At 39.6% G+C, this 27,520-nt stretch overlaps 1 protein-coding gene across 28 annotated transcripts in view; it reads left to right on the forward strand.

Moving 5' to 3' along the window:
• FGGY (FGGY carbohydrate kinase domain containing) overlaps positions 1 to 27,520 on the forward strand; it is a 413,650-nt gene that overhangs the window by 276,629 nt on the left and 109,501 nt on the right. For 27 of the 28 annotated variants that reach the window (XM_072820441.1, XM_072820456.1, XM_072820442.1 and 24 more), the window contains 2 exons: positions 2,983 to 3,090; positions 21,233 to 21,294. In XM_072820441.1, coding sequence (XP_072676542.1) covers positions 2,983 to 3,090; positions 21,233 to 21,294 — 170 coding nt within the window. The remainder of the gene's footprint in view (positions 1 to 2,982; positions 3,091 to 21,232; positions 21,295 to 27,520) is intronic. The other variant, XM_072820453.1, reaches the window with a different exon arrangement.

Consider the following 27,520-nt stretch of genomic DNA (forward strand, 5'->3'; position numbering starts at 1 on the left):
TCTGTACAGACAATTATTATCAGTGGAGTAAAATGAACTCCCTTTTTTGGGAACAGAGCAACCTCCAGGCCAAGATAGCCATCAGGATGGGAAAGGGCTTTCACAAAAATATCCTTAAATATTTAGGTTTATTGCAAAGGATTAAAGCACACAGAAATATACAAATGTGCTTCTCTTTCTCTCTCTCTCTCTCTCAAAACAAACTATTACTTGTTTTCTCCAAGAACATAGAGTTTAGAAGTGATTGGAAATGCTGTGGGAAACATATTTCTGTGTGTTGGTTTCCTTGCTTTACTCAGATGTCTGATGAGAAGCATGTGCCATTTCAAAAGAGTGAGCACAAACAGCTCAAAATTTTCTCCCTGGACAGAGCGAGGCAAAGCCATCACTTGACATTTCTGAGCAGCAGACCCTCATCTTCCAGTGAAGCTCTCCTGCAGCTGACTCAGTAACAAGCTTAAATAAATTGTGACATGGGGTGGGGGGTGATATATAATCTTCCAAACAAATTTATGTATACAAGTGAGAAATAAAATATGCCATACGATTGGAGGCCAACATCTGCTTGGGTTCAAATCCCACCTTGAACAGTGACTGTGTAACCGTGGACAGCTTATACAGCATCTTCTCTGAGACTAATCTATCAAATGGGGCTAATAGTGCTAGAAGAGGAAGGGTGCAGGACATGACAAGAGATGATTTGACTTCGGTGGTTATCCATCCACCTGTTCAAACACTGGTTTCTAAGTGGTTGTGAACATGAGCTGTCTTATTCACCCCAAAGACACTGTGGGATGAGTAATGCCTAGGCCCAGCATGTGAGAAATTTTCATGGGCAAAGACAAAGTGACAAAAACAAAGACCATTTAGTGTGTGCTCCTTTTGGCTGGAACAGTCTCCATATCCTATACACATACACAAACATACACATACACATGCTCATACATATACTCACACACCCTCACAACTTCTGTGTATGATTTACATCTTAATTCAAATATTGCTTCCTGAAAAAAGCCTTCTGTGACCCCTAGACTAGATTAGGTACCTCACTTACTTGCTCTTACAGTACCCTTTGATTTTCATCCATTTGCCACAATTTATAATTACACATTCGTGTGATGATCTGATTAATATATATCTGAGAGTGCCCCATGATTTGTCCCATTTGCCTAGGATGAAAGGGTTTTCTAGGACACAAGACCTTTAGTGCTAAGCCTAGGAGATTCCTGGCCAAACTTGAATGATCACTCTCATCTGTCCCCGTCTCAAGATAGAATGCTTCATGAGGGCAGGGCCTAGGCTGTTTTGTTTGACATTCATTACCAATGCTTGGTGCAGATGGGATCACAGTGAGGATTCAGGAAACATCTGCTGAGCCAATAAGGAAGTGAGTGGATATGTCAATGTAAGCCGAACTGTCTTTTCTTGCAAAAATCTTTCTTTTTTCCCTGACATTCTTCCTATTTTAGGTGCTAAGTGTCCCTTTTCATAAATTATCTTTATTTCACGGAATTTAAAGTTAACAGTGTTGTATTGTTCCCATGTCTTCACTTCCTTTCTGTTTGAGGGTTGGAAATCCTACTGATTTTAGGACTCGCTGGTTTAGTGAAAAGGGAACTGGAATATGCAGGTCAAGACATTTAAAGAAAGTTTGTTCCTGTGCTAAAATGCTGGACTATAAATTTCATGAGGGCAGAAATCATGAATATTCAGTTCATTTCTATATCCCTGGGATGTGACATAGTACCAAGCATATGATAAGGGCTGAATAAATATTTGTAGAACAAATGAATGAATAGGTTTGCTGCCTGTCCAGAAGGTATGTGGGAGTAGACCTGATATGCCTCACTCACTTTTCCTCCCTACTCCCCACCTTTAACTACGCATCTCCACAATCTGAAATATGGTTTTGTTCAAGCCATTCCCTTGACTTAGCATGCCTGGCTCAATCCTACATCTAAGCGATGTTGTGTTCTCTGAGACCATTCATGCCTTACCCCCTCTGCCCCTCCATAACATTTTGTGTTGTGTCTTTACCATCCTGTGTACCATACTGTATGCTATTTGTCTATTTACTTGTAGAGCTCCCCTCTAGGTGGGTAGCTTCTTGAAGACAGAAACTCTGATTCATCTCTGTATCCTCAGCTCCCAAGAGAGGGAGATGGCATGCTATTCGTTGACTAGTAAGTGTAGAAGGAAGGGAATGTACCAGTTATCTGTTACCACAGAAATGCTAGGTAATAAACACACAATCTTAGAGTTGTAAACAAAAATACACATCTTGTTGTATGTCACTAAGATTGTCATCAGTTGTCTGGGTGATTCTGGTGATCTGGGCTTGTTAGTGCTGGTTGATTAGGATGATTTGCTGATCTTGTTTGGGTTATCTCTTGTATGTGAGATGTCACTTGCTATATTGGGGCAGACTCAGCTCTGTTGCTTATTCTTCCATCCAGCAGGCTACTCTCAGCTCTTCTGGCAAAGGTAGAGAACCAAGAAGAATAGAAGCACACAGTCCTCTTGAGGCCTAAGCCTGGAAAATTGGCATGGTGTCACTTCCATCTCATTCTCTTAGCCAAAACAAGTCACCAGGCTGACTCAAACTCAAAGGCTGGGGACTCCACCTGTTAATGAGAGGAGCTGCAAAGTCATATTGCAAAGGGGTTGGATACATGGAGGATAGAGAATGGGCACCATTTTTGCAATGAGTCTGCTACAGAGAGGGAGCCAGCAAAGAAATGTCTCATCAGTTTCTTTCAAAAAGACCTCTTTTACTACCCTAACATCTGAATGACTTTATCAGCAAGGCCTCTAAAGATGAAGCCATGCCTTTCCTTTGGAAGGAATGACTCTCTTACCAAAGAAGATATTTGATGAGAAATTGAATTTCATGGTCATAGAAACATCGGATGGGAGGAGGGTAAGGCTTCTAGTCCTGAGCATCAGTTATTTTCATCTACTTTGCCTTTTTCTTTTCAGATCAGCAAAGACCCAATCTTTGTACCAGGGGTCTGGGGCCCTTATTTCTCAGCCATGATCCCTGGGTTCTGGCTGAATGAAGGTGGTCAGAGTGTTACTGGAAAATTGGTAAGTTGACACTTTCTCAACTTGGGTTTAAATGTTTTCTAGCCCTGACCAGCCCATTTTGTCACACTATCCATATACCCAGTATCTGGAAGATTTGCAGGCTCCTAAAATCAGAAGAATTAGCTTTCTCTTAGTGTACAGCCTAACATATGGTGCATAGGCAGCATGCATTTGCCAAAGGAAATTGGTCCAGGCAATGATGACTAACCCATCTTGTCACCTATCTTTCACACAAAAATCCTTTTTTTTTTTTTTTTCATGGCAGTGAAAGTGATATTCTACATTGTAAAAAAAGACCATGTAACTCACCAGCTGAAATTTTTCAGTAGTTCTCCATACCCCTGGAGATAGATAGTTTTATGGACACATCATACCTTTCGTGGCTCTTCCCCTCCAGTCCCATTCATGTACTTGCCACTAAGACTAGATTACCCTGCCCACAACTTCCTCATGGCTTATGTTATTCTACTCTTCTGCGCCTTTGGATGTGTTTTTTTTCCCTGCTCAGAGTGTTACCACTTGGATAATTTTATTTGTCCTTTAAGATACAACTCTACTTAAAGTATTCTATTATTCTTAATGGTTTACTAATCTGTCATTTCCAGAAATCTATGAGCTCCTTAAAAGCAAGAGCCATATCATACTTTTTCTTGCTTCTAGCTCAGTGCCTGAAAGCATTGTTCTTTGCTTCCATCTCAGTTCATAGAAGGTGCTTGATAAAAATTTGATTAATGAGTCAGTCCAAGAAAGACAATTATCATATGGTGGAATATACATATCACTCCTATGTGGAATATAAGAAACAGCACAGAAGGTCATAGGGGTAGGGAGGGAAAACTGAATGGGAAGAAATCAGAGAGGGAGACAAACCATGAGAGACTCTTAACTCTGGGAAACAAACTGAGGGCTGCTGGAAGGAAGGTGAAGGGGAATAGGGTAACTGGCTGAAGGGCATTAAAGAGGGCACCTGATGTGATGAGCACTGGGTTTTGAGTATTATATGGAACTGATAAATTACTGAACTCTACACTTGAAATTAATGATGTACTACTATATATGTTGGCTAATTGAATTTTTAAAAAAATGTTGAATCCATGAGGTTTTCTAATAGGAAAGATACAAGACCCATAAAAGTGAGATGAATACTATACCAGAGGGACAAGGCATGGAGTTGGCATAAAGCTAGGTTAAAAAACTCTTTGCAGAGTTTATGCTGAGTTCCTGCATCTTCTGGTGTAGGAACAAAAATATGGGAGTGAGAAATAACAGGCATATTTGAGATAATTGCGCATAGTCCAAAGTTTCAGCTGTGGCATAAACTTTTCTTAGAAGAATGGCTTATAATAAAAGTTAGCGCTGGGGATCCCTGGGTGTCTCAGCAGTTTAGCGCCTGCCTTTGGCCCAGGGCATGATCCTGGAGTCCCGGGATCGAGTCCCACATCAGGTTCCTTGTATGGAGCCTGCTTCTCCCTCTGCCTGTGTCTCTGCCTCTCTCTCTCTCTCTCTCTCTCTCTCTCTCTGTCTTTCATGAATGAATAAATAAAATCTTAAAAAAAAAAAAGGTTAGAGCTGAGGGGGAACCACATCCTAAGTCCCTGTGGAACATCCTAAGGAACTGATCTTTGGTAGCCCAAGGGGAAGCAGTGAAAGGTTGGAAGAATGGATGCACATGTTCAGATCTCAATGGTACAAACTCTGGGAACACCTGGGTGGCTCAGTGGTTGAGCGTCTGCCTTTGGCTCAGGGCGTGATCCCGGGGTCCTGGGATTGAGTCCCACATCAGGCTCCCTGCAGGGAGCCTGCTTCTCCTTTTGCATATGTCTCTGTTTCTCACATGAATAAGTAAATAACATCTTTAAAAAAAAAAAAAAGTACAAACTCTGGCTAGCAGCCATAAGGAAGAAGGCTGGAGAGCACATGGCTGAAGGTGGGGAGACCAATTGTAGTAGGTTAGTCCACAGACAGAAAGCCATATGGGCTTGAATGAGGACAGTGGCAATGATGACTGAGAACTGAGGTCAGGAGATCAGCAAGCCTTGGAGGGATTACATGTGGAAGGCAAAGGAAAATGAGACCTAGGCTCAGTTAGCCAATCTCATATTTGCTGGGTTACACTGAGATCGTCTGTTTATGGTCTCAGTCTTGTACCAATTGTTCTAAATGTTCAACCAAATTATAAGTGATCAGGTCCAAAGCTGGCTATGGATGCAAATCATCATTGTTTCCATTTCTTAGTACATTGCTATTTTATACTTAGCTGCCTCATACTCTCTTTCAAAGTCGGTGGAAACATAGGTGGATGACTGGATTTGAAGCGCATGTTCTGTGTGCTTGCTCTAGTGCCAGGCTACAGACATAAATTAATGAATGAGACTTCCCTCAGACCCTGGCTTTGAGGAGCTCATTGTCTAGTAGGGAAGCTCAGTGTCTATAAAATAAAGACATCTGATTGGTCTTAATAACCCATTGCTAGAGAAGTTGAGATATTGACATTGCTATATGAAGGTGCCAGGGGACTCGGGCTTCATACTCTCCTATTTAAATGAGTGTCATATGTTTACACAACTTTTAACTTAAATATCCATTCCCTTTCTGTGACACATGGAAAACCCATTACTGAAATATAGCCTGTTTCAACCCTGCAGCATAGTCTGATCACCCTTCTCAGACCCAGAACTCATAGATGACACAATCCAGAGGCTTTTTTCTTTTTTTTTTTTTAAACAAGGATAATGATCCAGTAAACCAACTCTTTGTGCATGATGCATTGTCCATGAAGCTGTCTATCAACAGGTTTTCAGAGACTTAATATGCAAATTGAACATCTGTGTCAGTCTGGAAATACTTTCTGCAGTATTTGGCTCAAAGTTTGCTCTGTTGCTATGGATATAAGCCATCTTTGCCCAAACATTATGACATATCTCTGTGGATAAGAATTGGTTATGCCTGTTTCATGAGCCTGAATTTAAATAAAAATGTGACCTCTATCTGGCCATTAATAAAATCTTCCTAATAGTCTACTATGACTTTTGACAGGAGTTATGGGAATCATTGGCCTAGTTAGTTGCTTTTGCCCCATCACCAACCAAGCTTCACTTGGAGTTACACTTTGGACAACTCTACTTAATAGTTTCATTGGCCATACAAGTGGGGCATGATTGACCTGTGGGTTATGGAGTGCAAAATCTTGGGAAATCCAGAAGCTAGCATGATGGGGCAAAATCTAAATCAAGAACAGAGCAGATTACCCAGTAGAGCCACAGTCTAGTCCAAAGAAGGCAAGCAAAGAGACAGAAACAGCCTATAGAATAAAGAGATGAAATAAGAATAATAGTGATTAAAATAGTAATAAAAATCCTACTTTATTGAGAATATTTTTCTGTGGAAAGGATTTATATACATAATCTTGTTAATCCTTGAATGGGATTCATAATAACCACAATGCCTAATATTTATTTCGAAGGCTTATTTCCCAGTCTCAATGCCAAGAGCTTTGCATATACTATCTCATTTAATTCTCTTTTCAAAATCCCTGTGAAATAGGTACAGTTGTACCCATATTTGATAGATGAAGAATGCATACTCAGAGTAGCAGGCCCAGCCCAGAGAGATTCCTGATGCACCACCAGTGGCCTTTTTATGTGGTTCCCTTGCCGTTTGCCATTCCTTTCCATTTACTTATCCTCATGTAGTCTGTTGTGAAATTCTGATCTCTGGTTTTACAACACATTGTTTTCACATAGGATACAGTAAGAGGAAGTTATATGTTTTATGTTGTTTCAAATATACATCTCTGATATGCTGTGTCTGCAAGTGTCTGCTCCATTATTACATTGTCCACAGTAGATTCTAAACACACAGCCACAAACATACCATCTGAAGCAGAAGAGAAAGGAGAAGAGGGAAAGGAAGGAGGAGCAAAAAGGGAAGAAAAAAAAGAAAAAAATTACCTAAACTCTAGATTTGGAAGGAAAAAAAAAAAAGCTATTTTGTCTCAATTTTACAATTTAAAAAAAAAAAAAAGATCTTCCATCCCAAAGCAAATCCTTCATTCCAAGTATGTGAATAGCTTGGTACTGAGGAAAAAAAAAAATCTCCATCTGGTTAACTTCAGGATGAAGGGGGAAAAAAAAAAAACAGAATAGACTCTTTTCTGGCTCTGGACCTCTTGCAGTTTCATTTGACTAAGATTTGGATACATTTTTCACTCGTTTCAAGCTTGTGCTACTGACACTTATTTCCTTTTAGAAGGGCACATGCCTCCATCCAGTGGATGATTGATTTTAGTTGCATCAATTGGGCACCCAGCAGGGATTGCCTCGTGCTTGTCAATACTCTCTCCAGAATAGCTGTGCAGAAAACCTTGCTTTTTGCCCAGACCTTTTCCATAGAACACCAGCCCATGCAGTCACTGCATCCAGATGCTGAAGCTGATTTCCAGCTGGACTTTGGCCATCCCTCTCTGCAAGCACTCTTGTCTGTCTTAACTTGGAGTCATTTTCATTGGGGGAGGTGTAGAGTAAGGGAGGCTTAGTCAAATTCCTAAGCTGCCTCTGTGGTGGCTTTGGCTTTCTGGAATAATTGGGCTTGGGTGGGGGTTACCTTTGATTTTTTTTTTTTTTTAAGATTTTATGTATTTATCTGACAGAGAGCACAAGCAGGGGGTAGTGGCAGAGGGAGAAGGAGAAGCAGGCTTCCCATGGAGCAGGGAGCCCGGATGTGAGGCTCGATCTCAGGACCTCAGGATCATGACCCGAGCCGAAGGCAAACACTTAACTGACTGAGGCACCCAGGTGCCCTACTTTTGAATTGTTTGAACCCAGAATTTAAATATATGAACTTGAGCCCCAGTGTCACAAAGTAGCAAGATGCTGTGTGCTCAGAATTTTAGCATTTGTGCATTGTGAGGCCTCTTTCCCCTTCCATCCCCACTGCCACTCAGCCTGGGGCTAGAGCCTCAAGAGGTCCATCAGTCCTCCATGAGTAGGGTATGAAGAATTTGCACTCTACACAGTGCTGTGCATGGAGGGAGGTGGTGATTTCACTCCTTTATTCATTCATTCTTTCCTCATGTTACAGTGATCACTCTGGGCCAGGCAAGAATATAGTCACATGACTCCTGTCCTCTAATAGCTTATCCTCTACTTGGAAGGTGGGATACAAGCCTGATAATTTTAAGTCAGTGTGGCATTTGATGTAGGTTGCCCCACCCCTGCCGCCTACTAAGAGTATCTACAATGGGACACTTTCAGGCCCTTTATTAAGATTTAGCATTCTCTCTAATCTGCACAGCATGTCTGTGTGGTCAGTGTTGTTCTGTTCATTTTACTAGTGAATAGATAGGTTCAGAACAATAAGCTAACTTGATCAAGATCTTAATAGTTACAAGTGAGAAAGCTTGCGTTCAAACCCAAGTCAGCTACCAGAAGACCCAGAACTCTCCATAACTCTGGACCTGACTTCTGTGGAGGTACATTTTTTTTTTAGTTTTTCTTACACTCGTCTTGTACAGAGAAGCAATTATTGTGAGTTGGTGTGACTTTCTTTTCGAGGACATCGAAGCAAAGCCAGTTGGCAGGCTTCGTAAGGCCATGAGAGAAAAAAAAAAAAGCATGTGTATCAGTATTGACAGAACCTATGTATGGACTTGGGTGTGTCCCCCGCATTTCACATTGACTAATTGGAATGACTTCATGGATATAGAGACCAACTCTGCATTAAACAAATGCTTCTGTGTTCTCTCCTACCCAGGCTTTCACTGTATTTTTTGTGTACCCATCTGGATTCCTGCACAGCTCCCTAATTACCTTCTTCCTTCTAATCTTCTAATCCTTCCCTCTCTAACCCGTGTCTTCATTTGGCCGCTGTAACAAAGTACTGCAGACGGGTTGATGTATGTACAATAGAAAGTTACTTCTCAAAAACAAACAAACAAACAAACAAACAAACAAAAAATAAATAAAGTTACTTCTCACAACTCTAGAGGCTGGAAGTCCAAAATCAAGGCAGCAGCGTGGTTGGTTTCTGGTGAGGATCCCCTTTTAGGTTGCAGAGGACTGACTTTTCCTTGTATCTTCACATGGTGGGAGGGGAGAACTCTGGTCTCTTCAAACCCTTATAATGGTGTTAATCCCATTTGTTAGGGCTCCACCCTCATGCTTCATCATCTCTCCAAAGCCCCACTTCCCAATACATTCATGACACTGGTGGTTAGGATTTTAACATATGATTTTGAAGGAACACAAATATTCCACGACATCCTCTTTAAGAATTGTGACAAAAGCACATAGATGTGACCCTGTCACTCTTGATACCTCTCCAGTTATCTGTAGAATAAAGTCTAAACTCTTTAGAGTGATGTTTATTTAAACAATCAGTATTTATTGAGTCACCTACGTTCATGGTACTGTTCTGACTGAGAAATAGGCAAGGAATAAAGCAGCTTCTACTGCACCCCACTCCAAAAATCTGCTCCCTGTCAAGCTTACATTCTACAAAATAAATAATAAGAAAAAGTAGTACACTTTATTTTATGGTATAAGTTGTTAAAAATAAAAGAGGAAGTAGGAATATGGTTTCAGGTGAGCAGTTTGAAATTTTAAATAAGGTGGTCAGAGTAGGCCTTTTTGATGTCACATGCAAACATAACAACAAGGAAGGGAAGGAAGTTATTAGCCTTTTGGAAACCTAGGGGAAGAACATACCAGGCCAAAGGAAAAACCAGTGCAAAGGTCCTGAGGGAGGATTGCCTGCCTGCGGTATTACAGGAATAGCAAAGATGCCACAAAGATGGAGCAGAGGGAACCAAAATGAGAGTTGTAGGGAATAAGTTCACGAGGTAATTTGGGGCTATATTATTGGTCACTGTTAGAATTTTGGCTTTTACTCTGAGTGCAATGGAAAGCCACTGGAGAATAATGAGCACATGACACATACGAGGTAGTTTTCAAAAGATCACTCAGACTGCTGCCTGCTATGGTGGGAATAAACTGTGGAGTAAGGGTGGTGGAGACAGAAGCAGGGATGCCAGAAAGAGGCTACTGTGTAGAGCCAAGACGTGAGGATGGTGGCGTTGGAGTTGGTAAAAAGTGATTGTATTTGAGGATATATTTTGAAGGTAGAGCTGATGGATTGGATATGAAGTGTACAGAAGAGAGAGGGGTCAAGGTTTTTAAAGGATAGCATTGCTATCAATGGAAAGAAGATGGATTCAATATCAGGGAGGCAGGGGGAAGAAGGATTCCAGAATTCGTTTTCTGACTCTAGTAACTTATATTTTCTGTGTTGATCCTGAATTATTTGTCTTCATCTGAGTAAAGACCACCATCATTTATATTTTTATTGAAGCCAGAAAATTTGGATTAATTCCTCACTCCTCCTTTCCTTCTCTGCCCACATCCAGTCAGAAAGTCCTATGGATTCTAACTCCAAAATGTATATCACCATTCCATCTGGTTTTTTCTTTTTTCAACCTTACTCTCAACACCATCAGTCAGAGCACCATTATCTCTGTCCCACTCTATGTAAAGTGCATATTTTATGCACAGTATATAGTTGGGTCTTGCTTTTCTGCAGTCTTGTAATCTTTGATATTTAGAGTGTTAAAACTATCCAAAATTCAATGCAAAGATGAATATTGTTGGATTTAGGTCTTCCATTTTGCTCTTTGTTTTCTCCAGTGGTTCTGTTTTTTGTTTCTCTGTCTCTCCTTTTCTTCCATCTTTTTGGATTATTGAAATATCTTGCAGCTTTCAGAATTCCATTTTAATCTTCCTATTTGCTTTTTAGGCATGATTTTTTAAATTTCTTTTTTAAATGATTTCTTTAGAAATTACATACAATAAACGTCCTAAACTTTTCAGTCTATTTAGACTGTATACTGTATAATTTCATGTAAAATATAAAAAGCATTCAACTCTATAGTTCCATTTGCCACCCGCCAACTCTCTATGCTGTGGTTGTAGTATGTGTGATAGCTACATAGGCTCTATGTCCAACAATATAGTTTTTGCTATGTTGTTTGCTTTAAATAATGTATTAGTCTACCCAGCGTGCCATAACAAAATACCATTACCTGGGTGGCTTAAACAATAAACAGTCATTTTCTTACAGTTTGGAGGCTAGAATTCCATGATCAAAGTGCTAGAAAGTTCAATTTCTCATGAGAGCTCTCTTGCCGGCTTGTAGACAGCAGCCTTCCCACCATGATCTCACGTGGTCTTTTCCAGGCGCATGCATGTAGTGAGAGGGCTTTGGAGATCCTTGCTCTTCTTATAAGGACAGCAATTCTACTGGATTCGGGGCCCACCCTTATGACCTTGTATGACCTTACGTACTTCCATCAAGTCCCCATTTCCAAATACAGTCACACATGGAGGGTTTGGGCTTCTCATCTGAATTTTGAGAGGTGATGCAGTTCCATCCATAACAATCATATGTATTTCAAAGAATTCTCAGAACCAAACATTATCTTTTGTATTTACCTGCATAATCAGCATTTCCCTTTTTTTAAATTTCTTTCTGAAAATTTAAAAATCTGTCTGGTATTTCCCTTCAGCCTGATGAGTTTCCTTTAACATTTATTCATCTCTTATAGCTGTACTGGCAACAAAAAAAAAAAAAGAAAAAAATTCTCTTATTTTTTTTTTAATGAATTTATTTTACCTTCTATCTTGAAAGAAATTTTTGCTCAATATAGAATTCTTGGTTGGCAGGTTTGTTTGTTTGTTTGTTTGTTTTCCTTCAGCACTTAAAGATGTTACTGTATTGTATCCTGGCACCATCATATGTATTATTTTTCCCATGTCTACAAGCATATTATTTTTCTTCTGCTACTTTCTTTATTTTCTCTTAATCTTTGATTTTTATTATGGTATCCCACATGTGGTGTTCTTTGGATTTAGCCTTCTTTTCCCAGGTTTAATAAACTTCATAAATTTGTGAATTTCTGTCTTTCACCAAGTTTGGGAAATTGTCAGTATTTACTTATTTAAATATAAGTAAATATTGCAGCCACATACCATCACAGCAGTATAAACAGCAACACAAGGTTAATATACCTATTAGACAAAAGAAAGTGCTTAGAAGTATGGTTTCCCAGTGACCCAGGAAAAGATGCTTTCCACAGACACAGCATTTGGAGTGATTGTAAACTTCAGCATAGGTGGTGGCCCATGCAGGAATACATTTCCTAATGTAGTAGTAAGAAACATCAGCAATGTGAAGCTAGGAGCAATAAGACAAATGTTTTACAGGCAGTAGATATGGAAGATCTTCATGTATCAAATACAGTAGAGGTTTGGTCCTGATGAGCCAGTACCGCCCCTGGCGTAGGTACTTTCCTTGGGGGATGATGCCATATATTTGCCCCTTAATATCATCGGAGGGTGTCTATATTATATGTGGGTATCCTCGTTGGCACCCATACTAACAGCCCTACCTCAGTTACCAAGGCCCCATCTGCTCTTATTCCTCCTACAGTGACTCAAAAGTGCATATATTTGAGAACCTTGGCTATTGTCCCACAGGCCTATGAGGGACTTTTTTTTCCAGTCTGTCTCTCTGCCTCTCCCACCTCTCTCTCTGTCTTCTTCCCTCTCCCTGTGTCAGTTGCCCCCTCCATCCCTCTCCTCCTTTCTCTCTCACAATTAGATACACTCTAATAGTCTGTTTTCAAGTTCATTGACTCTTTTGTCTATGATCTCTTGGCTGTGAGGCCTATCCACTAAATATTTCAGAGATTACATTTTCAAAGACGAGAATTTCCATTTTTCATAGTTTTGTTTCTTATCCATTTGATTATGAGAATATTACCCTTCATATCCTAAAGCATTATTAAACTACTGAATTCATTTTTAAAATTTATTTTTTATTTAAATGTTTATTTATTAAGGTGAGCCATGATATTTATACAGTATTTATTGAATTTCAACAATGTCAATACCTACCAGTGCTCAGATCAAGCAACAGTTTTGTAGTGCTCTTCTCACCTCCCCTCCTTTTTAGGATATATGGTGAATTTTTTGTTTGTGTTGATTTTATTTTTTTATATTCAGTAAAATTAGCATACAGTGTTATATTAGTTTCAGGTATACAATACACTGATTCAACACGTCTATATATTACTCAGTGCTCATCATGACGGTGTACCGTTAATCCCCTTCACCTGTCTCACCCATCCCCCCACCCACCTACCATCCCTCTGGTAACCATCAGTTTGTTCTGTTTTTTGTTTGTCTCTCTTTTTTTTTTGTATATTTGTTTTGTTTATTAAATTCCATATATAAGCAAAGTCATATAATATTGTCTTCCTCTGACATTTTACTTAGCAATATACCCTCTAGCTCTATCCATGTTGTTGCAAATGACAGGATTTCATTCTTTCTTATGGCTGAGAAATATTCCATTATGTGTGTGTGTGTGTGTGTGTGTGTATACACATACATATATATACATATACATATATATCACATATATATATACATATACACACACACCACTTCTTTATCTGTTCATTTATCAGTGGAAACTTGGGTTGCTTCCATATCTTGGCTATTGTAAATAATGTTGCAATAAGCATAAGGGTGCATATGTCTTTTCAAATTGGTGTTTTTGTATTCTTCGGGTAAATACACAACAGTAGAATTGCTAGATCATATGGTAATTCTATTTTGTATTCTTTGAGGAACCTCCCTGCTGTTTTCCATAGTGGCTGTACCAATTTACATTTCCACCAACCGTGCATGGAGGTTCCTTTTCTGCACTTCCTTACCAATACTTGTTATTTCTTGTGTTTTTTATTTTAGCCATTCTAACAGTTTGTGAGGTGATTATCTCATTGTGGTTTTGATTTGCATTTCCCTGATGATGAGTGATGTTGAGCACCTTCCCATGTGTCGTGAGCCACCTGTATGTCTTCTTCGGAGAAATGTCTGTTTAGGTCTTCTGCCCATTTTTAGTTGGATTATTTAGGTTTTTTGGTGTTGAGATGTATATATTCTTTATTTTCTTTTAAATACAGTATAGTTAACATAGTATCCTATTAGTTTCAGATATACAATATAGTGATTCAGTAATTCCATATATTCCTTAGTGCTCGGCAAGATAAATGTACTCTCAAACCCCTTCACCTATTTATGTAAGTTCTTCATATATTTTGGATATTAATCCTTTATCAGATATGTCTTTTGCAAATATCTTCTCCTGTTCAGTGATTGTCTTTCAGTTTTATTGATTGCTTCTTCTGCTGTACAATAACTTTTTATTTTGATGTAGTCCCAATAGTTTATTTTTGCTTTTGTTTCCCTTGGACAGGAGACAAATCTAGACAAAACTACTGAATTCTTGCCATCTAATTCCAGCATCTGTGTCATGTCAGGATCATTGGCCATTAAATGGCTTTTCTCTTAATTATGGATTACATTTTCCTTCTCTCTATATAGCTAGCAATTTTGGATCGTATTTTGAATATTATGATTGATAAATTATAGAGACACTGGGTTATTCTTATTCCTCTGAAGAGTATTTTTTTAACAGGTAGTTTATTTGGTTGAACTCAGACTCTCAAGTTTTGTCTTTCCTGTGATGAGCACCTACTGAAATCTCTGTGGAGTTCTTTCAGCTTTAGCTGGGCTGCTTATAATGTAACTCAGAGATCATCCAGAGGTTGGGGTAGCATTTATATGAAGTCTTAAGCTGCCTTTCTATGGCTACTGGATCTCCTGTGTTACTATGGCTAGAGCAGAATAAAAGTTCAATAAACATTTGTGGAATCTATAAAGAGCATAATCAGTCAAGACCATATTTGAATATTGGCAGCCCTATTTTCCACTGACAGGCAGAGCTTTTTGAGAGGAATGATTTTCATTTATCTTTGTGTCTTCAATTATTAGAATGATACCTAGCACAGAATAGCCATATATCTCATTAGTTTCCTGAATAAGTGAATTAATCAACAAACTATAAAAATACACAAAGCTATTAACTTTGTTGTTGAATGAAACTGACCAAACAAGCTCTGGATTAAATCAGAATTTGTCTACTTATAAGTGAAGTTGTTCTATCTCAAGCTAATATTAAAGTTGTGGGGAAAAATTAAAGAGTTTACGTTTTCTTTCAGGAATGTTTGTTGTTCTTAGGAATTGTTCAGTATTGAAACCCACAATTCTTTCCAACAACATAAAAGAAATTGTCTAGGTTGGGCTTTCTTCTTCCATTAGATTTTTATGAGAATTTCAAGGCTGGGAAAAATCAGACAAAATGTTTTTGCTTTGAGATAAGGAGACGAGATTAAGTAAAGAGTTGGAAGAGCTGAGATGAAAAAAGGGACATTTCAGGTAAATGCAAATGGCCAAAAGGGAGTTGTGGCAAGTGACGAACATTTCTCTGAGCCTAATGATTTCATTTTTCAAAGCAAGGTGAAGACAGCCTCACTAAATTTGAGGACAACCAATAAAATTGTTTTTTTTTTTTAATTTAGATTTTATTTATTTTTTCACGATAGGCAGAGAGAGAGAGAGAGAGAGAGATTTAGGTGCCCTGTGGGAAGCCTGTTGTGGGACTCGATCCCAGGACTCTGGAATCACAACCTGAGCCAAAGGCAGATGCTCAACCACTGAGCCAGGTGCCCCATAAAATTGGTCTTAACAGAGAAAAGCCCACATGCCATAAGATAGCTTTGCCTCAGCAAAATGATCATAGAACCTAAAATTCTGGGATTCTAAGCTTGCCTTTTTCATGTGTTTTTCTCGTCTATGAGCTCTGTGCCCACAGTTTTGAGATCTCAGGCACTGCAGTCCTCTGTCTGATTTTACAAACATTTGGCTATTTGTCATATTAATTTACTAAGTGTTGTAGAGAAAGAATTAGAAATGGTCTTGTTTAAGAACAAGACCTAAGCCAGAACTGACTCGGGTCTCAGGACTCCCTGTCTGTGTTTGCGCCGTTTCAAGAGTCGGAAACTCACATGCCTAAAGGAGTCAGACAGCATAAACAGATTAGGCAAACATTTTTTTTTTTTTTTTTTTACTTTTATAGAGAAGTTTTTCTTTCAACTTACGGCACTCTAGGGAATGATTTTATGTTCCTTCCTTTCATAGAGAGATGGGCATAGAGAAATATATTTCTCCTACAAGTAAAACATTTGTGTGGTCATACTGAGAAATTGATGAAATCTGGTGTCTGTTGTGGGAGGAACTGGGGAGTGGCAGGGTCTTCTACATACTGAACAGTGCAGTCCCTTGTGAAGGGATCAGTCATCCCTGGGCTCTAGCTGACTCTTGCCGTGGGGGAATATGGGTGGCCTAATGTCTTGCATATGCCAGTTCTTTGGGAGAAACCAAAATCTGGATTTCAAGTGGAATCTCCCAATTTAAAAATATTGGCTGATTTTTTTAAGCATGATAGAACCCAAGTAAAATACATCTGTGGGCCAGATGTCCCTTTGTATTACCCGTTTATGATCTCTGTGTTATAGCGGGTTATGTTTCTATTTCTCCTGTATTCCAAATGCAGATGCCACCTTTACAAGGAAGGACCTAAAAGTCAACCCTAGTTATATATCATAAGACGGCTTTTCCCTCTTGATCTAGAAAGCCACCCTGAAGAAGATCTGACTCTGTCCAGTTCAAGCTTCCTACCTATCCATATCGTTTGTAGACTTTTCTGTTTGCTCTCAGAGCTGAAATCTGAGAAGATGAAGGAAATAAAAAAATAGTCATAAAGTTAGGCAAGCTCTGTCTATATTTCTAAGGCAACCACTTGGCAAATACGGTCATTGTGGTTAAACTGGTTATTTCACTGGGAAACAAATAACCACTAATAGGACACTGTGTTCTATACCATGCTAAATACATTAGAAAATAGAACATAAATAGAGAGATCAACCCTAAGATCAGGCACTCCAGGCTTTTGAAATGAGTGCTTAGTTATTTGAAAAACTGACTTGGTCTTTGCTAACCAGAGTAGGCTTTTCTACCAGATGCTGTTGAGGGGGGAAAAATGCAGCCGACCATTTGAAATTCCGTTCTCCCGACCATTTTGGCCCTTTTGGTGTCATCCCCTTCTTTTTAATAATAGATGTTATGAACTAAGAGCCACCTATATACCAGGCACCCCTGCAAGGCAAACTTTATTATCATTATTTTACAGTTGTACAAGATGAGGCTCTGAAAGGTCAAGTAACTTTTCCTCCTTAGCACAGAATATAGGCGTAGACCATGAATTTGAACATGAGTCTGTCTGTTTCCAAAGCCTGTGTTCTTTTCACTAAGCTACTGTTTTAAAATGTAGATTTTATTATTATTCTGATATGATGAGGCCAACAGATCAGGGGATCTGAAAGGATAGCTTGTTGCTCACAGTTCTGAAGAGGGGAGGGCATGCCTTACCATCATGCAGGGCCACACGGGAAGCAGCACAGTTGTCCCTAGCCCTCTGGTTGGTACCTGGCCCTGGCATGCTTAGAGCAGGGAAGCAGTAGCCCATAGGCGAGGTGGGGGAAGGTAGGCCCTGAAGTAGTTAGTTTGCACATGAAAGGCATGCTCCCAGATGAGTTGAGTCCTTTGCTGTCTAGGAATTGCCAGCCTTACCAGGGGCAGTCTCTCTGGGGACAGTAAGACCATAGATTCAAAGCATCAGAAATGGGATGCCTGGGTGGCTCAGTGGTTGAGTGTCTGCCTTCAGCTCAGGGCATGATCCCCATCCAGGGATTGAGTCCTGCATCGGGCTCCCTGTGAGGAGCTTGCTTCTTCCTCTATCTCTCTGCCTCTTTCTCTGTGTCTTTCAAGAATAAATTAAAAAATAAAAATAAAAAATAAAGCATCAAAAATACCAACAATAAAAATATGTGATATATATGGCCACACCGCCTTTTCTCAGACCCAAACACCTTTCTTGATCTGATTTTCTTACATTCTGCAACTAGCCAGCCACCAAATTTGTTTTCTTCTACATATATCTCATTTATTCATTCAAGGTGCCAGGTACTGATGTAGGCAGTGGGGATTGGGAAATAATGGGGCTCTTGATGTAATAGAGCTCAGAAAGACATATAAATTAATGATTTCTTTAAAACTTGCTAAATAATACAATGGAGCAAGAACAGGAAACTTTTTTGCCTCATGTTCTCACCCTCAGACTCTGAGCCCTGTCTACGTTTCCTGCCCTCTACACCTGGCCGTGTCTCTGTCCTGCATTCCCTACCAGGATAATTTTCTTTTCTTTTCTTTTCTTTTTTAAATTTATTTTTTATTGGAGTTCAATTTGCCAACATATAGCATAACATCCAGTGCCAGGCTAATTTTCTTAACTTCTCATCACTCTGCTCCCCAGATCCAAGTAATTTCATGGCCTCTAATTCAATAAAAGTATAAGCACTTACCTGAATTTCAAGACCCACTGTCTGCCCCCACACTCTCCCATTATTCCAGTATTGTCGCTACTCCATTTATTCTTTAATTTAACAGCCACCTGTGACCTAAGTGTGTCCCACAAAAATAGACACAAATGTAAAGTGTGTGGTAGTGCATCTGTGGTAGTGTGTGAGTGCATCTGGCCTCATCATATCACAGCACACAGTACTGTGTAAGCATGTGGTGTGTCTCCATTGTGCTTTGCGCATCCCACATCTATTCCAGAAATATTTACAGAGCAGCTATGATATGCTAGGCTCAGGGCTCTGCCAATCTCCTTACTGTCCGCAGCCATCAATGTCTTTCCATCTCCATATCTACTCATCACAGCCTCCTTTCCAGCATGCCTGGCCTCTAGCTCCCTACTCCTCCAAGCTACCTGTTCTCAGCCTCCCAACTGAAGCCTCACCTCCCCCAACTAAATAATTATTGCCAAATTATTGACCTCTGACATTATGTTAATATGTATTATATGTATTGTATTTCTTGTGTTCCACTGTATTTCCAGAACCTAGGCACAGTGAATGCACTAGGCATTCAGTAAATACTGAATCACTATACTCATGCATGCACCACACGTCTGGGTTCTGTGCTTCCCACTGGATGCTAATTTAAATCTCCCTTTTCTGAACTCTGAAAGTGCTTCCCATAGAGATGGGCCTCAAATCAAGGAATGCCTTTAATTATCCTTTACTGTTGTAAACTCTAAGGTCCTGACACCCCTCATCACAGGAACCCAAGGCTGAATCTGGAGGAAGTTAGCATTTGAAACCCATGTAGCTTTTTCTCATTGAAATGACCAGTGGCTTTGGTATTATTTTGAGTATTTCTTCATAACTGTACACATGGAATTCAGCAACATAGACCTACAAGTTTAGTATATGTTACGGCATAGTAGTTAAGAACAAGGACTTTAGGTACAGAGAAACCTCAACTGGAAACGAAGATCTGTCACTTACTCCCTGTGACCAACCTCGGACAAATTGCTTACCCTCTTTTGGTCTCAGTTTTCTCATCTGTATAGTAGAGAGTGTTATCTTTTCCCCAGGAATAGTGTAATGAATAAATGAGGTAATAATGTATGTAAAAAGCTTAGCTCAGTGTGGATACGTGGTAAATGAGCAGCAAAGTTTAGGTGCTAGTATTTATACTATTGTTGACGTTGTGGTAGACACTCTCTACAGCCCAGCAATCCTGTTCTAAAGGGAGTCTGGGGGAGGGCTAAGGAGGTTATTGAGGTTCTGAGTAGTTAAGTGTCTTGCACAAAGTCACGCAGCTAGTTAGTATCAGAGCCAGAACCAAGACCTGATTTCTGTGGCTCCAGAAAAAAATTATCTTCCCCTTTACACAGCTCTGGCTGTCAGGAAACACTTTTTGAGAGACTGACTATCTCCATGAGGCCAAAATAACCAATCAGTTCATAGTCTGAATGAAAATAAATTAGATGGTGGACATTAAGAAGGGTATGTGATGTGACCAGCACTGGGTGTTATATGCAACTTAAAGAATTGTTGAAAACTACATCAGAAAATAATGATGAACTATGTGTTGTTATGTTTTATATGTTTTAACTAAATTTTAAAAAGAGAGGGATGCTTGGGTGGTTCAGTGGTTGAATGCCTGCCTTCGGCCCAGGGCATGATCCTGGAGTCCCAGGATCAAGTCCCACATCAGGTTCCCTCTATGGGGGCTGCTTCTCTCTCTGCCTGTGTCTCTGCCTCTCTCTGTGTGTCTCTCTCATGAATAAATAAATAAAATCTTTTTAAAATAAATAAATTTTTAAAAAAGAAAAAAACAAAAAGTAAATATAAAAAATAAATAAATTAGTTAGAATGATTCTGGAGTACTAGAGACTTATGTGAGCATTGGGAAGACGCCCAAATTAGGTTCAGGAATACAGGCACACTGTTGGGTGTGTTTTAGCAAGCAGGGTAGCATCATGGGGAAACATTTCCCTTCCTGATACTTTTATTTATTATTTTGTTTAGAGCTACCAAGGAATAAAATCCCAAACATGGGATTTCAAATGAGAAGTAGATTGTTGTCCACAGGGCTCAGACATTACTGTCCTTGGAGAGCTATGCCCCAATTTCTCATGGGATAACTTTTTCTTTTTCTTTTTCTTTTTCTTTTTCTTTTTCTTTTTCTTTTTCTTTTTCTTTTTCTTTCTTTCTTTTTTTTTTTTTTTTTAATGTGATAACTTTCCAGTCAGGAGATGCCCTTTTGACAGCTCTAGGGCAACTCTTTTGTTATTTTTTGAATTATAATCCCTCCTCATAGTCCGTTTCACTCAGCTTCTCCATTAGTAAGACAGGGTGAGTAATTCAAGGCCTGCTATTGCCCTGGGGTAACAGCCTGAACCAGGAGACAGAAATGGTTTGACCCAGAGCTTGGCACTTTAACACCCAGGTCCTGGAATTACCCCTTCCCACTCTTGTCCTCACACCTCCTTTTTGGACCTGATACTACCTGTTCCTACCAGTTTAGCCTGGAGAGTTTCATTTCCTGCTCATTTTTCTTTAGACTGCTTTGGTTTGTGGATCAAGAAGCTGGCAGTAGGTGAAGCAAAGCTAAGTTTCTGAAAGAGCCGGACACTAGTCGAGTTAGCATTTTAACATTCTTAGATCCTCTGTGGACAGAGTTGAAAGAAACAGATATGTTAATATCTCTTTTTCTGGTGTCCACATAAGTCAGAGAAACTATAACACTGACCCATCTCTTTTGTTTTTCAGATAGACCACATGGTGCAGGGCCATGCTGCCTTCCCTGAACTAAAAGCCAAGGCCGCTGCCAGGTAACTGTTGCCCCTCCTCCCCTACAACTTCCCACGCTTTCCTGCACTGAGGACATTCACCTTAGGCAGCTGAGTGACTCAGTTCCCCTTGGGTGATGAAAATGCCCTGCAGTGTTTGGTTATAAGACAGTCATCTGGATGATCCATATATTAATTTTGAAAATGATCTAAGAGAACTCAATAAAACTAGAGGTTCCAAAAAATATGCCAGGAACTGTGGATGAGAGACTCTAATGTAGTAGAAGGAACATGAATTTCAGAGTCCAAACTTCTGGGGTTCGAATCCAGATTTACTCTACAAGGTGTGTGACGTTGGGCAAGTTATCCAACCTCTTTACACCTGGCTTTTCATCTGTACAGTGGAGGATAAGAAATGACCTGAAGTGATTTTTAGGATATTTTGTTAAGTGAAGAAAGCAAATAAGTTTATATTATACTCCCTTTCATTTAAAAGGAAGGTGACTGTAAGAAACTATATGTGTATTTACTCATTTATGCAAAAGAAACACAAAGAAGATTAAACTAGAACCTGATGAGACTGACTGGTTACATGGAGGTTGGGGTAGGAATGGGATGGAAACATGGGGGAGTGAAAACAGGGTAAGAGGTGGAGGTAGCACTTTTCTCAGCATATCTTTTTTATAGAACTCTAATTCTTAGAACTATGGTGATACTTCACATGCCCCTCGAAAATAGAAGGTATGTAGGTTAGATGGTAGGTAGGTAGATCAATAGATAGATAGTACTAGGATGTATGTGTGTGGTGGGAGTGTGCAAAATGAAATACAATTAGCAAAATCTAAATCTATGATGTTAACAATGAATACCATAACCACATTAAGGATTTGAGAAAGAAAAGAACCTAAGTAGCTTTGAGAAAGAATATTTTGATAGTATAATGTATGGCTAAAGATAAAATAACCATATATAAGTATTATATTCTGGGGCGCCTAGGTGGCTTAATCAATTAAGCATCTGCCTCAGCTCAGGTCATGATCTCAGGGTCCTGGGATCAAGCCCCATGTGTCAGGCTCCCTGCTAAGCAGGGAGTCTGCTTCTCCTTCTCCCATTGCCCCTCCCCCTGCTCATGTGTGAGCGCTCTCTCTTTCACTCTCTCTCTCTCTCTCTCTCTCTCTAATAAATAAATAAAATCTTTAAAACAATTTTAAGTATTATAGTCTAATTCCTAAATTTGTTTTTCATAAATGTCTGGATTAGCTCTTCAAAAACTCCTTTATGTGTATACTACAACTAAGCAAATAAATTAATATATTGTGGATAATGAGAGCCAGGTTTCTCTTAAATAGGGAAGGGGGAAGGTTACAGTGAACCCTATGGTAGTGAGTGGAAGTAGGAGGTATTAGGATCAACTTGAGATTTTGTATATATGTGTGTAGGTACAGCTGTCTCTAGACAGAGCTATAGTCATAGACAGAAATAAATATAGTGTGTATATCCGTGTGTGAGTACACATACATATATTCCCTGTGCTCTCTGCTGAGATGGCCTGGAAGCAATGACCCCTTGTAGCAGTGTGCACACCTAGCACCAGATCCTGGTTTTTAAATACTGTTGTCTACCTAAAAGGAATCAGAAAACTTCTGAGAAGGATCATACCATGGAACTTCCTCATCTAACACTTTATTTGGGTCCGATACCACATACCCTATCTTGAGCAAGGGTTCCTACCTTTAGATCATCCATGAACCCCTTAATCATCTACTTAAAACTTTCTTCTTAGAAACCTGGCCAGTTCCAGGGTGAGGACAGAGAACACACATGAACGTTTGATGATGCCAGAAAGTAAGGAAGTACTTGAAGACAACTTGTCATCCAAGTGCATAGGAGACAGTTCTAAGAATCTCTCCATGGCCTTTGGGGACAATTTGATCAACAGAATAAGTAATGGTAGTATAAAGTGGCTCCCCGAGGCCATACTGATAGAAGTAAATTATTGAAGAAATAAATATTTGGGAAGAAAGGGCAGGTCTTCTTGTCCACTTCAGGGACCATGTCCTAGAAATTATTTTTTTTATATAAATTTATTTTTTATTGGTGTTCAATTTGCCAACATATAGAATAACACCCAGGGCTCATCCCATCAAATGCCCCCCTCAGTGCCCGTCACCCAGTCACCCTCACCCCCCGCCCACCTCCCCTTCCATCCCCCTAATTCGTTTCCCAGAGTTAGGAGTCTCTCATGTTATGTCTCCCTTTCTGATATTTCCCACTCATTTTTCTCCTTTTTCCTTTATTCCCTTTCACTATTTTTTATATTCCCCAAATGAATGAGACCGTATAATGTTTGTCCTTCTCCGATTGACTTATTTCACTCAGCATAATACCCTCCAGTTCCATCCACGTCGAAGCAAATGGTGGGTATTCGTCATTTATAATGGCTGAGTAATATTCCATTGTGTATATATAACACACTTTCTTTATCCATTCATCTTTTGATGGGCACTGAGGCTCCTTCCACAGTTGGCTATTGTGGACATTGCTGCTAGAAACATTGGGGTGCAGGTGTCCCGGCGTTTCACACTGCATCTGTATCTTTGGGGTAAATCCCCAGCATAAATGTGGAGGAAATAATGGAACTAGAATATTCTCATTAGGCAAACACCGTAGTAATACTTGTTGCAAGGGAGAATCACCAATGGAAGCTGAAATTAGGGAAAGTATGATGCACAGTGGGCTATGTGCATAGTCCCAAAGTATCTTACTATAAGGTACTCATTAATGGCAAAAGAAAAACAGTAACTCACAGTGGAGAGATCTGGCAAACAGTGCCTCACCCATGTGATCAAAGTCAAACAGTACCGGCAGCAGGATCTCTCAGTGTTGAGCACCTCCCTTCATAATGTACCCAGAAGGACGTGACATCATTTCTGTAAGGCCCTTGCCAAAAATGGATCACCTCAGCAAAAACGTCCGGACACATCAGCCAAGCCCCAACTGAAGTGCATTCTACAAAATTATTAGCCAGGATGCTCATAAGATGCTGAAATTTCAGGAATTATTGCAGAACTGTCTCAGATTGGAGGAGACAAAAACAAAAAACAATGTGTGATCATGGTTTAGACCCTGGACCCAGAAGAAGAACATGAGTTGGGGGAAAACTGTCAACATTCAAATAAGTCTGCAGATAGCTGATAATATCATATTTATGTTAATTTCTTAGATGATGTGTGTAAGGGAAGTCTGTTTACTCTTTCTCTTTCTATGAATCTAAAATTATTTCAAAATGAAATCCGCTTATTTTTCAAACTGTTTATGATAATGCTTTGTTGGGCTTTTCTAGAAAGGCAAGGTATTTTATAATATTAACAGAGAAATCCCTCATAACCAGTACATAGAGCAAGGGTTCCTACCTTTAGATCATCCATGAACCCCTTAATTGTCTACTTAATGTATGCATTACATACATTCACATTTTCTGTGAAGAGAGGCCATAACTTTCATCAGATTCTTGAAGGGATCCAGCATTTATAAACCACAAACACAAACACTGGATTTGGGAGTTTGGAGATCTGGATTCAAATCCCAGTTCCACTAGACATCATTGTATGAACTTGTTTCCTCATCAGAACATGGGATAGTAGCTCTGAGAGAACCAGCACTGAGTACCTCTGAGAATTTGTTTTGATTTTAATGAGGTAATGTATTTGGCAAGGCTTGTAAACTTTACTATGGCAATTATGACAACAGGTACCACTGCTATTTCTGACGCTATTACTAATGGTTTTATAAAAGAGGAGGATGTTTTGGTGGTGGTGGTGGTTCTAGGGGTAAGCAGCACATCAGTCATCCATAACCTGCTGACCTTCTGATGCAAAGTGTGGTAAAGTAGCAAGAACCCTGAACTAGGTATGACAAGTCTTGGATTCTTGTGCCAGTTCTACCATAAATGTCTCAATGACTCAGTTCCCTCACCCATAAAACCACAATAATACCACCCTGCTTAACTTATTTTACAGGGGTTATATGGATGAAAGTAGATTGGGGAAGTGCCAGTCTCTGAAGATCTTAAAGCCAAACACAAACCTAAGGGATAGATTTTGCATGGAAATATTCAAAATTTCCAGAACTTTCTTCTATGGGTGAGCCTCATGAGAGTAGTTGTGATTGAGAAAAGGAAAGAGATTGATGGATTACCAGTGCAGACTCAGGGAAACAGCAGGCTGAGGTGATCCAGAAGCAGCAATTATTAGGATTCTTATGTGGAGTCAGAACTGGATTTAAATCCCAACTCTTTCTGTATACTAGTCAACTTCATACTACCTTCCAACTACCTCCCTGTATTTCTACCTTTAAGAGCTAAGTTTCTCCAAAGCATTGCCTGCACTCATGGCTACTACTTCCTCACTTTCTACTCATCCCTTGCCCACTTCAATTTAAATTTTGTCCCCATCTGCCCCTGAAAGAGTTAATGATAAGGTCCTCAGTGACCTCTGTTAATGAGTCTGTAGGGTTCTTTCCAGTCCTCATCCTTGGACTCTCAGCAGGATGTGGCACCAATGATCATAGCTTCCTCTCCTTTATAACACTCTCTTTCCTGGGCTTTCTTTCTGGAATGCTGTTCCTCCTAGTTTTCCTCCTATATCTCTGGCTTATCCTTCTTAGTCTCCTCTTCAAGTTCAATTTCAAGATCTTTTTCTTTTTCTTTTCTTTTTTTTTTTTTTTTTTTGTTTTAAAGTAGACTCCACACTGAGTGTGGAGTCCAATGTGGAGCCTGAGATCATGACCCTGAGGATCAAGACCTGAGCTAAGATCAAGAGTTGGACACTTAACCGATTAAGCCACCCAGGTGTCTTGACCATCATATCAAAGTTTATTATCCCTAGGCTGCTGGCCCTCTTCCCTTCTCTCTTTACCATCTCTACCAAGGTGGTCCCATCCACACTCTTGCTGCATTTCTTTCTGTATCTCAAATTTTACATGCAGCTCATCTATTTAGTAGATATTCAATAAATGTCGATTCTTTTTCCTTTCACTTTCTTTCTATTGTCTTATAAAGGAAAGTGCTTCTCCGTCTTACCAGATATATGAACAGAATATTCCAAGACTGTAGGACCCATTATATATTAGGCCTTAGAAAGAAATAGGCATAACTGTTATTCAAGTGAATTTGGCTGTTTGGAAAGGACAACAAATCCCTTGGAATCAGAAACTGCATGTCTCTTTTGGGATGCCTTAAGGCTCTCTGAAAAAAGAATGCAAGTCACCCCTGCCTCAGAGCTTAGCATCAGCAAATCCTATTTAAAACTGTAGGAACAAGTGTTGATAAACAGATTTAGTATTTTATACTCTTGATTTGCCATAATCTTTTCAGACTCACCCCTGAAGAATAATGTTTTGTTGGCTTATGAATTAAGTAAACAGTAACTAGATGTGCTCATGCATGTAACTGACAAGAGTCTCTCTCTATGTGAAGCCAAATATCCAGGGATTCCACTCCTTAGATAGAGATTTCCTTACATTGATCATAACTTTGGCCCTTTCCCTCTAAACTTCCCATTATTGTCTTAATTGTTTTATAGAACATTAGTTCCCAATGTCTCAGAATGAGATTCTAGGGATAGCAGGGTTTGGTCAGAAGGTGTTGGCTTAAAATACAAGTTTATGTTCAAGTTTGGTAGCAGAACCAAGGTGATGTGTGATGAGTGTATAAGAGCATTTAAGATCATAAACAAAGTAAAAATACAAGTCCTTACTTTCATGTAAATTACATACACCCACACATGTATGTATACATACAAACATGTGTAGAGAAAGAGCACACATTCGCACATCAGGAATTGGTAAGCTTTCTAAAGAAAGAGATGAGTAAAGAGGCAGACGTTAGGGTGATGGATGGGAACTCTTTCAGGTGAGGAAGTCAGGTGACACTTGAGCAAGACTGAGTGAAGAGTAGGAGCAAGCCATAGTGTTTGGGTTGTATGGCAAATCAAGAGTATAAAATACTAAATCTGTTTATTAGTACTTGTTTCTACAGTTTCAAATAGGATTTGCTGATACTGAGATCTGAGGCAGGAGTGTTCTGTTTTTGGAGAGCCCCAAGCCACACCAGAAGATATAAGGGACAGCAAGGCCCCAGGCCTGAAGGCACCAGCCAGCTTGGCAGGCTTCAAGATACTGTAAAGGCCATCCTGGCTGAACCAGAGTGGGAGGGAGCTGGTAACAGAGGAGGGCTTAAAAGTTACTCAAGGCCAAAGCATGAGGATCA

Source organism: Canis lupus, chromosome 3 (assembly GCF_048164855.1).
Source record: "Canis lupus baileyi chromosome 3, mCanLup2.hap1, whole genome shotgun sequence".
Taxonomy (NCBI): Eukaryota; Metazoa; Chordata; class Mammalia; order Carnivora; family Canidae; genus Canis; species Canis lupus.